General features: G+C 54.9%; 1 protein-coding gene across 1 annotated transcript in view; it reads left to right on the top strand.

Annotated features, from left to right (window-relative positions):
* The first annotated feature begins 611 nt into the window (after window positions 1-611).
* The window catches only part of PVALB (parvalbumin), an 18614-nt gene continuing 7633 nt past the window's right edge, over window positions 612-11592 (top strand). Inside the window, exons 1-3 of the mRNA XM_007106591.1 lie at window positions 612-865; window positions 2557-2689; window positions 3982-4091. Coding sequence (XP_007106653.1) covers window positions 805-865; window positions 2557-2689; window positions 3982-4091 — 304 coding nt within the window. The 5' untranslated portion in view covers window positions 612-804. The remainder of the gene's footprint in view (window positions 866-2556; window positions 2690-3981; window positions 4092-11592) is intronic.

Raw genomic sequence — 11592 nt, 5'->3', positions numbered from 1 at the left:
AGGAGTCTGGACCCGCACTATACTCCTTGGCTCAGGAGACCAGGAAAGCAAGTAGTTAGTGGGGATCTGAGAAGGGTTCTTTGAAAAGTCAGACTACGGAAAAAAAAAATTCGGTTTGCGTGTGTGCTCCCCTGGCCAGAAGCGGGATGGGGCACCCGCAGAGGGCCCTAGCAGCACCGGCCTATCCGTGCCACCCCGTCCAGCGGGTCAGGTTTCCAGACCTCAGCGCTCAGATTTTGCAGCATAAATTTGCATCCAGGACAGACAGAGCGGAGGCTGAGGTAGGAGTGGAGAGACAAGGGGAGCAGGGCCAAGGGGCCCACGAGGGTGTAGGCCTGGCCCCTGCCAGTCCGGTATCCTCCCGGAAGCGGCGGGACATCCTCGGAGGTGCGCTGATCCGAGACCCTGCGCCGCACCAGGCCGGCGCCTCCTGCGTGCCCTTGACGGCAGGGGAACCCTCCAGACCCGGCTGGGGACGCGAGCGCCCGGTAAATTCCAGAGGTTGCCCCTTCCCCTGGCGCCCTGGCCGCAGTCCCTGGGATCCCAAGGCCCCCCGGCGGGGCGGGGCGGCAGCGGCAGCGCGACGGCTCGCCAGCCTGCCGGCCCGGCCCGCGCAGCTCGGCGGCGCGGCTGGACTGAGCTGCTCCGGCTGCGCGCAGAGCCCCGCGCCCCCTGGCTCTGCGCCAGGCCGGCGGGCGTGCGCCCGGCGCGCGGCACTGCAGCGCAGGTCATATGAGCAGAAACGATGAGAAAAGCACTTTTTAATCTTTTCGCACTTGCTCTGCCAGCTCAAACAGTTGCAGGATGTCGATGACAGACTTTCTCGACGCTGAGGACATCACGAAGGCAGTGGGGGCCTTTACCGGTGAGCAGCGCGCTCCCCTCCGCATCCCTCTCCCCTCATCCAGCACCCTGGCCCCTGCACCCCGTGGGTCCCGCGGCCGGCCAGGCTTCCCCAGCGCTTCTCTGCCCACGCATCCCGCGGGGCGCTGGTGGAGCGTCGAGGGGGGTCCACGGCATTTCCAAACTCTGCCCCGGCCGGACTTGGCACGGAGCGGGCGGGGAGGCCGTGCGCCCTGCCGGACAACCGAAACTCTCGGGCGCCCAAGGCCGGGTGGCCACGCTGCGAGGACCCGGGTCCGGACCAAGGGCGAAGACGGGGTGGAAAGCTGCACCTCTGGGTCCTTGTGGGCGCTCGGGACTTCCTTTGCAAGGCATTTGGAGGGGGCTCTAGGTGCGCATGCTTCTCTCCACGCGACCCCTTTCCTGTCAGGCCTCTTTCCTGGCTCCCTGAATGTCCAAGCCCCTTCCCCGGGGCTCCGAGCTCAGCCCCCCGCAACGGATCTGCGAGGAAGCGAGGTGACCTTCTCTTAGCTGGCGCTCCGCTCTGCTCAGCCAGGCTCCTCCGCGCTTGCAACTTTCAGCCTCCTCAGGCGCCGAGGGAGGGGAGCCGGCAGCCTCATGTCTCTGAGCTGCCCTGGACTTGAGCGCTTACCTGCTTACCTTCCTTCTCCCTCCTGTCCCCCAGATGGGGAAACTGAGGCGGGGAGAGGGCTAGAAACTTGCCCAAGGTCACCTGGCAGGGCAGCAGAGGAATTAGCACGGGGGTCACCTCCAGATCTTGTCCCTGCCCCCTCCACCCCTCCCCCATCTGGTGTCTGAGGTGGACAGAGCAGCTTTCCTCCCCTCCAGCCCAGGGAGGGAACAGTGAGTCTTCGCGGGATCGCCCCTACCCCACCACCCCCGTCCCCCCCCGACACACATAAGTTACTTGGTCTAAAGTTTTCTCTCTCAGGTGTCCTTAAAAAGGAGCTCGGGACATAGAGAATTGGAGGAGGGTTCCCACTTCCTTTCTCTTGGCAACCCCTCCCCTGGGCATGAAGAAACTCTGGGAAGCCACCCTCCCAGGGCACTGCGATAGCCCACCCACTTCTCCTTGACCCATCTTGCTCCCTCTGAGAAGAAACCTAACTGGGAATTCTTGGGGAGCCTTCCAACACCCGCCCCCATTCCCACCAGAATGGATTTCTGCAGCAAAGCCGGGACTTCTGGGTCCTCCCCTTCCTCCTCCTACTGTGTGACCTTGAGAGAAACTTGTCCTCTCTGTGTTGATTTTCTGGAGACACAGTCTATGACCAAGAAGAAGGTCGACCCTCCCTTCTCCCCTGCAGCATACACACATCATGTTCACACCGCCTCCGATTGCCCTGCCCACCCCGACTCGGCCGCCACCCAAAAGGCTTCATGGAAACCAGGAAGCCCCTCTGCCTTCAAATGCTACCCGCACCGTTAGTGAAGGGTACAGTGGAGGGTGAGGTCCGGTTGGAGAGCCAGGGTGATCTGGGTGCAAGGCCACCTCTGCCACTGTGCGACCTTGGGCCAAGCCCCCTCGCCTGGCCTGGGCTCCCTCCCTGCTCCCGTGGAGGTGTGCCTCCGCCATCCCACAGGACTGGCCCTGCGGAGGCGATCAAAATGCCGTGACACCCACATTCTCCCACCCTTCCCCAGGCCCCTTGTCTGTCCTCATTTTCACCCCCTCTCTCCCCCCGCCACCAGCTGTCGACTCCTTCGACCACAAAAAGTTCTTCCAAATGGTCGGACTGAAGAAAAAGAGCCCGGATGACGTGAAGAAGGTATTCCACATCCTGGATAAAGACGAGAGCGGCTTCATCGAGGAGGAGGAGCTGGGGTAAACTGAGGGCGGCAGGCGCTGCCCAGCCTGCGGCTCTGGGCGAGGGGATGGGGGCTGGGGCTCTTGCTTCCGAGTTCCTGTCCACCTGCCCGTCTCTCTGCACCCTTCACAGAAAATAACCGTCCGTGCCTGATCGCTGTTGCTTCCGGCAAATAAAATCCTCAGCAGAAAGTGCAACTAATGAGATTAAATTATAGCCACTTAATATCGCGAATGGAATGAGGCTACTTAATAATTGAATACAAACCGAGAGGCGGTTTTTCTCGTTGCCTGTAGCACCGTAGGCGAGACAGAGAGCGCTCCCTTGAGTAATTCACTGATTTTCATTCCTCTAAAAGGCAACTTCTACCATCCCGCGGACCCCTACCCTTCTGTACCAGCAGCTAGAACAGTTCCTGGGCAAGTCAGGGTGCAGAACCAGCTTTGGGGGTTCAGGAGTCCTAGGAGCAAGACAGAGAAGGTTATGACTGGGAAAGTGCAAGATGACATCCACAAAAAAACCTCCCACCATCGCCCTCTTGGCCCCCTGGCCCATGTCTGCCAACCCTGCTGTGCTTTATGTAACGCTCTGGCCAAGACTGCCTCGAATTTTGCCAGAAGGAGAAGGGAGAGGGTGTGGAGAGGGGCTTTTCAAGTAGGGACTTCCCCGTCCATCCTGTCTCTCCCCTAAACCATCCCACAAGGGTGACCTTCGTCTAGAACCTTCTCCTCCACCCTCCCATGCTCAATGTGCACACACACGCACGCGCACACACAGATGCTGACTTCTACCTATCCTCCAGGCATCACCTTCTCCAGGAAGCCTCTCCTGACTCTTCCCCTCACCCCCAGGTGAATGGATGCATCCTTCAGGCACTGCTCTCCACTTCCCCATCATTGCATCCATCGTGTACTCTGGGAGAGACTGTGTGGTCTCTCCCAGAGTACATGGCTTCCTCCCTGTTTTTTCAGGTGGCTTCCTAAGATCATCTCTGTGCCCCCCGTTTCCAGCGTGACCGTGGCACAGAGAAGACACTTTAGTGTTTACTGTATTGGCGAATGTAGGTGCCCTGGCTGAAGTGAGGGCAACCCTTCGCAGAGGACAGCCTGTCCTTCCCTGCACGCCTACCCGCGAAGCATAGCCACGGCGGGGCTACCTGGCCCAGCACGACTGCACGCATGCTCGCTGCTTGCCCCCCGTCCCAGCCGCCCGCTTCCCCTGTGCAGACGCCAGCCCACCATCCACATGGTGCTCCTGCAAGGCGACCCTGGCCTGACTCCCTCCCCACTTTCTCCCTTTCCTCCTCCAGATCCATTCTGAAAGCCTTCTCCCCAGATGCCAGAGACCTATCTGCTAAAGAAATCAAGACACTGCTGGCTGCTGGAGACAAGGATGGGGATGACAGGATTGGGGTCGATGGTGAGTAGCCATGACCCGGGCACGTGGTGGATCCCAGGATGTTTGGATGCTAAAAGCTCAGAGCTATGTCCCTCCACCATGGGAAGGGGAGAAGGAGGGGGGGGGTCCCCCACTCCCCAAGATTAGAAGAAAAAAGCCAATCCGTTAGGTCTGAGAGCTCTCTCATGTAAGCCAGGCAAAGAAAAAACTGGTATATTGTTCTCTAGATTTGAATAACCCAAAAGGAATAGATTCTTTTTTTCCCTCCCTGCCGTGTAAGGAATCCAGGAGAATCTGGGATTTTTCCTGAACTTTGTCTGTACTTTTGCCGGAGTTCTGGTCCCAGCTTGGCCCAAACTGGCTATGTGACTTCGGGCAGTCTCTCTCCTGCTCTGGGCCTCAGTGTCCCATCTGTAACCCAAGGAAATGAGGCCAACTGATCCCCCAGGACCCTACTGACTCTCACATTCTCAGATTCCAGGGATGGAAATTCGTTATCTCCTATCCTCCTCAGCATCTTGTCCTGGGTGTCCTGTAACTTCGCCTCAAAACCTCTTTTGGCTTCACCCAAATATACCATTTCAGAATTGCACGAGAGCCAGAAAAAAACAGCCAGCCAGGGATGAGCTGGGAATTCGGAAAAGGAACATGTGGCCTGACCTTGCTTTTCAAGCTTTGCTTTCAGAACAGACGAGGGGCTGGCGGTCCACCATCCCACGTCCTTCTCCATTCAGATCTAACCAGCATTCACATCCCAGCATCATTATCTTTCTTAGCATCACAACATCCTTGGGAATCATATCCATTTCGCAGATGGGCAAAGTGAGGTTGAAGGTGCTTGGGCTGTTCAAAGAGCTAGGACATACGTGGGGGAGCGGGGATTTAGAACCAGTTCTGAATATCTCTGTCCACTATTCTATGCCATGTCAGTGCTGGTCCTTGTGATGGTCCTTTCGGCCAATTTACGAGAAAGCTATGGGTAGGTGCTCGGCCTCTGGGCCCGTGCCGTCCGGGTTCAAATCCCAGCCCAGCCACTTGCTAGCTGTGTGATTTGGGGCGATTCAAGTAACTACTCTGGGCCTCAGTTTTCTCAGCTCTGAACTGAGGATGACGATCGTTCTTATCTCATAGGATTGTCAGAGGATTACATTTGTTAATGCGTGACGTGTGTAGAACAGTGGCATAGAAGAATTGCTGTATACATGTTTGTTAACTACTTTTTTAACAGGGGCTAGGTTGTATTCCTCCTTGTGTCCCCAGTGTCTAGCCCGTGCCCCACCCAAAGCAGGCACTTAATAAATATCTGTAGCTTGAGTGTGAAGTCCAGCCCCCTACGCTCTGCTTGCTCTCTGCTCTTCACCAGCTGTGACCTTGACCATCACCTCTCCATACCTAGGTTCCAGTGTCTGACAAACGGGGTGCACAGTTTTATCCTAAGACCTGCCTGGGCTCGTTGTGAAAATTAAGCGGCTGCAGACACAAAATTGCCTTGGGAAACGTACAAGGAGTCTGAACGCGGGCATAGATTATTAAATTTTTATGCCAGAAATGAGACTGGAGAAACTCTAGAAAGGTTGGACGCAATGAGCCGGCTGACCTGATGCTAACTCCGCTTCTGGTGGCTGGGAAAGAGGGAGGTGGTTTTAAAGGAGGTGGGGCAGAGGACGCTGGAGGGAAAAGGGTGGCTGGTCTAGGTGATTCCAGCGAGAGAGGTGTGTCTCTCCCACACCCCCATCCTCACTAAGTCACTTATCGGACGGTTCCACCCCGAGCTCGGTTGCCCCCGTGACCCCACCTCAGGCCTTTGGACCTCCCTCCCGTTTTTATTTGCAGCCAATATGCTACAGCTCAGAAGCAACCTACACGGTGACGGAAAACCAGGCCAGATCCTGGCCTGCTTCCCTGCCTCCCTAACTGCCCAACTCACATCTTAAAGCACTAAGTCAACTCTTCCATCAGACCCAACAGATATTTACTGAGTAGCAAGCCTGTGCTGGGCAGTGGGGGAAGCAAAGTGGAATTAGACCCAACCCTCAGAGGCACCACTTCTTGGCCGGGTGCCCCTGAGCCCCGACCATAAAGCCCTCATCTATAAACTGCTCACCACAACACAACACATAGCTCCCTGGGATTTTGTGAGGATTCCGTGACACGATGTATGGCAGTGTTAAGTGCGGTGCCCAGCGCACAGTAAGTGCTCAGTAAACAGCGGCTGCAACACTATTTCTATTCTACCTGCACGGTGTTTACAGCTCTATGATTTATACACAAACACACAGTAATACCAGGCAGAGGCCAGGAGGTGCAGACGAGCTCTTCAGAGAGGGAGACAGCGGGCACTTGTGCGGATCTGGAGACCACGGGCAGGGCTGCCGCAGGCCAGGAGGGCAAGTGGAGGGAGGTCCAGGCGAGGCCTTGGTATCCGTCAACAAAGGCACTAAGACTGGGAAGTTTAGGGCATGTTTAGAAAGGGGCAAGAAGGTTGGTTTGCTGAGGGTGGGAGGGGAGAGAGTATTATTACCAGGCTGAGTAACGTGCGCCCGGCCCGATGCTGGACTCTGCACACATGTCACCTCACTTGACCTTAGGATGACAGAGGACGTAGATGCAGATGCAGAAAGAGCAGCTCCAGTGCCCAAGGTGACATGGATTCAAACCCAGGTCTGTCTGCCAGCACAGGCCAGGCTCAGGCCAACCTGGTGAAAGTCTGGAAATCAGGGCAGAACAAAACAGGGGGGCAAGAGATGAAGTGGGCAATGAGAACAGATCACCCGAGGCAGGGGGGCCCACACCTCATGCTTTGGAGGTGGGAAGATGCAGACACGCCCCCTCCCCGCTTCCGCCCCCAAACACAGTACTTTATCCGGAGGGCGACAGGAAGGATGGGTGTGATGGTGCCTAATGAACAGCGGGATGGGAAGAAGAGCCCTTCGTGGGCCCAGAATTTTCTATTTTAGACTCTCTGCTTTGCTGCCCACTCCCTCTAAAGGCCAAAGAGGCTGAGCCCTGTCCACCAGCTGGAGGGTGCCTTCAACTCCCGGTAGGACTTGGGACAAGTCACAGAACTTCTCTGACCTTCAGGTGCCCGCTCTTTAAAATCAGGGGTCAGATCACTGGCTGATCACTGGGGTCCCTCCCAGCCCTGGGACTCTCCAGGTGCCCCAGTGCATACACGTCTAGACAGAGGACCAGGATGGCATCTAGGCTCAGCTATGTGACCTTGAATAACAATAGCAATGACATCTAACTTCATGGGGTCCTCTGTGTGCCCGGCGCTGTGCTTAGCATTTTACTCATTTAATCTTCCCAGCTTCTTTGAGGATATTACTACTATCCCCATTTTATAGAGGAGGACACTGAGTCTCAGAGAGGCTAAGAGTTTGCCTAGGAAGAAACAAGGTCAAGATCTGAGTTCAGGTCTGTCCAGATCCAAAGCACATGCCCTGTGCTGCCTGCTTCATTCATTCATCCATTCATTCAAAGTCAAAGAGCATCTACCGTAGACGATTTTATTTATTGACTTACTGCTTGCTTCTCTCTTTCCCACTGGGTTGGATGTCATGTCCACAAGGGCAGGAACTTGGTTTTGTTCAGCTCTGACCCCAGCACCTAGAATAGGGCCTGGCACATAGTAGGGGCACAAGAAAAGTTTGATGAATGAATGTGTCCAGTTCTGAGGATGCAATGATGAGGAAATATGGTGTATAGGGAGAGGTCCACAGGCTAAGGGCGGAGACCCACTTGGGCTGGGGCTTGCAGGTGCTAGGGGATTCTAGAACCAGGGATACTGCCTCCGTCTCTAGCTGCTTGCCCTTCTGAAGGTGAGTGATACTTACCAGGTCCTTTAGGATCACAGGTTGATGGGAGTGGGTAGAAAGACTAAGTTCTAATAATACCCCTTTGCTTTCCCACTTCTGGGCAACTACTTCCAGAAAGCTCAAAGACCTTTATAGATGTGGTCGATTGATTCTCTATGGCCACCCTTGAAAGCCTGGTGTAGAGCTGGTAGAGGGGGGGTTTAAAGCAGAAAAGGAGGGAGAAGGTGATTAAAGGTGGAAGGTGCCCCCAGACCCAGGGATCAGTAACAGGCGAGACTAGTAAGTGGCAGGTTCTCTCTCAAGTACCTGTCCTTCCCCACGGCGGGTCTCCAACAGCACCTGGCATCAGAATCACGGACGGCTTTTCACGACACAGATGGCTGGGCCCCATCCCCGGAGTTTCTGATTCCTTAAGTCCGGGGTGGGGCCCAGGCGTTTGCATTTCTACAAAGTTCCCATGCGGTGCTCATGGTCCGGGGACGACACTTTGAGAACCACTGCCTTATAATCATCCCAGAAAATAGATGCCATCCCTCTTCCGGTTTGTAGCTGAGGAAACTGAGGCACTGAGCGGTCAAGGAACATGCCCAGGGTCACTCAGTAGCAGAGCCAAAACTGAGACTCAGAGGTCCAGGCAGGACCCTCTGCCACCCTGCATTGTGTCCCCAGCCTGGGATCTCCATACCCAATACCTGTCCTCATGGACGGTGCAGGCTGCTGGGAATAGCGGGTACCTTCCGTGTGGCACTTCCTTCCGTCCTCACAAGAGCCTCACAAGACATGCCCTCACTGTACAGACAAGGAAACTGAGGCTCAGGGAAGTGGGGTGACTTGCCCAGGATCACACAGCTACTCAGCATTGGAGCGCTGCTTCAAACCTTGACATTCTCTGCCCCGCCATGCTGTCGACAGGAACTGCATACCCCGCATATACACATGCACGATCGCAATCCTAGTTAGTTTCCCTGAAACCTGATCCCGGTGGCAGATCCCATTTCCTGTGCTTCAAGCCTGTTTCAACTCAAGAGCCTGTGGTTTGCTTTTGTTTCCCTGGCTGAAAAATTTAGTCATAATGATTGCCTGACCCTTGCAGTCGTTTCCGCATGCCTGAAGGCATTTGCTTTTTCTGCTTCTTTCTGGCAAAAATCTGTTCTCTTTTATCCTTAAGTAGCATATTTAACATGGGAGGCAGGAGGGAGGGAGTAAGCCCTAGGGCTGAAACTCCTGAAGTCAGGCAGAAAATACAACCTGTAGAGCGCTGTTCCCAGCAGTGTGAATGGCCAAGGCTTCTCCTCTTTCTGGACATCCATGGCCTCATCCCAAAGCAGGGTTAAAAATAACCACCTTCAAAGGTTGTTGCAAGAATTGTGAGTGTTCTGGAAATGGTTCCTTTCCTCTTGTTTTGTGTGCTTTCTCTTGTAAGCTACCTCAAAACCCTTTGGAAATAGTGGAATACCCACTCTCAAAGGAAATGAAATGGAGTCTAAGATGGGGAGAAACTGAGAGGGACAAAAGGAGAGTCATGGCTGCCTCCCTGTAATTCCAGCCCTCCAGCCCCTATGGGGTTTGATTTCCAAGCAAGGCAGGATATGCACATCGGGGCCAGCCCGCAGCCCTGATGGCAGAGCCCCAAGTCATGCAGTGCTTTGTCCTATTTCATCACATCCTCGTCCCAGCCCAATATGGTCTGGGGGACAGAGTCTGTGGTCCCCAGTGAGAGATGTGGAAAGTGAGGCCCAGCAGACGTGAAGTGCCAAAGTCACACAGCAAGCCCTTGGCCTAATGGAACCCAGGTCTCCTGAGTCTGCCACTCCCTCCACCAGGCTGAGCTGGGACATTCAAGTTATAAATGGTTTCTGTGCTTAGCAAGATGCTCGTTTTTATTCCCGGGTGGACTCTCCCTAACTCCCGACCTTATGCTGCACTGGATAAGATTTAGCCAAAGGAGGGAAAGCAGCACTCCTTATATAACTGCCCTCCTGAGAAAAGGAGCAGTAGTGAGGGCAGAAAGAAGACTGTCCTTCTCCATTTATCCCTCTCCTGCCTCTGGAGGTTACAGCTTGATTCCAGAACCCAGGGCTGTTCAACTCCAAGCTCTGAGAAAGAGACACATCCTGCCACGAGCCAGGCCTGAGTTACAATCCTCCTGGCTGAGTGACTCTCAGCCTCAGTTTCCCTGTGAGTAAAATGGGGATAAGAGAGCTGGCGAGGATGAAATGGGACAGCTCGCAGGGCGGTGCCTGGCACAGAGCGTGCCCCCAGCACTGTTTACCGGCTCCTTGAGGCCGTCGGACTAGACCCCAAATGACCCAGCCTCCCCGTTCTCTGGGGTGGGAAAGTGATCCCTGTTTGCAATACCAATTTATAAGAAACCCAGCCTGGGAGCTATTTAGAAGTGAGGTGATAAACCGGAGGCCGGTGCCTTCATCTTGATCATCAGGACAGAGGCGAGGAGAGAGTCTTCCAGGCGCTGACTCAAAGTTCATCTCATTTTCACCTCGGGCTATCAGCGGCGATGCTTTCACCTGTCAATAGCTTCTAATTTTGTCCAATTCCCACAGCGCCCAGAACGGGGACAGACCTCATTAGGCTAATTTCAGTTTCTTAAGGGAAAGGAGAGGAGTGAGTCTGCCCATCCTCTGACCCTTTGCCTGCTGCACCCCATCCCCATCCCCACCCCTTGTCTCTTCCTGATTGGATGATGAAGATACCAGCGAGCTGGCCCCAGGGGCCTCAGGTGAGGCTTCCTTGGCAAAGGTAGAGATGTACCTGCATTTTTATAGGAGGAAGGACTCTGGATCCCACCCCCCTCTACCCAGGAACACTCTCCCTCACACCTCAACAGTAAGACTTGATTTAACTGTGCCCCCTCTGTGTGCCAGGCACCACTGTACCTCGTGTAGTCCTCACTGTTGCCGTACGAGGAGATACTCTCATTGTCCCCATTTTACAGATGCAGAAGCTGAGGGGCAGAGACTGAGTGTCCGTGGACAGGCACGTTAGGATGAAATCCTAACTCGGATGCAATAGACAGTGTCAGAAACTTGCTCTTTGGGCGTCCCGCGTCCTCTGTCTGTTTACATCTTCCTGTCTTCGTTTTGGGATTTTTGTGGCTATTGTTGTTATTATTTCAAAGCTCCAGCCTGTGCCAGTTGTGCTGAGGAGATCCAAGGAACTGACATTTATAAGCCATCTCCTATGTGCCAGGCATCTTTCTGTATTTTTTCGTCTGGTCTTCCCAATAGCTGCGCACGTCGACGTTATCATACCCAATTTACACATGAGAAAATTGAAACTCAGAGGGGTCAGGTGGTGACCTAAGGCCACCCAGCCAGAAAGTGATGGAACAAGATTCAGATCCAACTCCAGGATTACTGGAACGTTGTCGGCAGGTGCCAGGCAGGACAGGAAATGGTGGGGGATGGCAACAGCAAGGCCAAGAAATAAAGGTCACAGTGCCATTGGTGGCATCCTCCCCCCGGGCCGGGCAGCAGCCAGGCAGTTCATGGACTTGGTTTTAAAGTGGCTGGAGCAGCAACCCCACTACTGGGCATATACCCTAAGAAAACCAGAATTCAAAAAGAGTCATGGGGCTTCCCTGGTGGCGCAGTGGTTGAGAGTCTGCCTGCCGATGCAGGGGACGCGGGTTCGTGCCCCGGTCCGGGAAGATCCCACGTGCCGCGGAGCGGCTGGGCCCGTGAGCC

This window comes from Physeter macrocephalus, unplaced genomic scaffold, assembly GCF_002837175.3.
Source record: "Physeter macrocephalus isolate SW-GA unplaced genomic scaffold, ASM283717v5 random_261, whole genome shotgun sequence".
Taxonomy (NCBI): Eukaryota; Metazoa; Chordata; class Mammalia; order Artiodactyla; family Physeteridae; genus Physeter; species Physeter macrocephalus.
The sequence above is the reverse complement of the archived record's forward strand: the minus strand, read 5'-3'. Positions and strand labels throughout refer to the sequence as shown.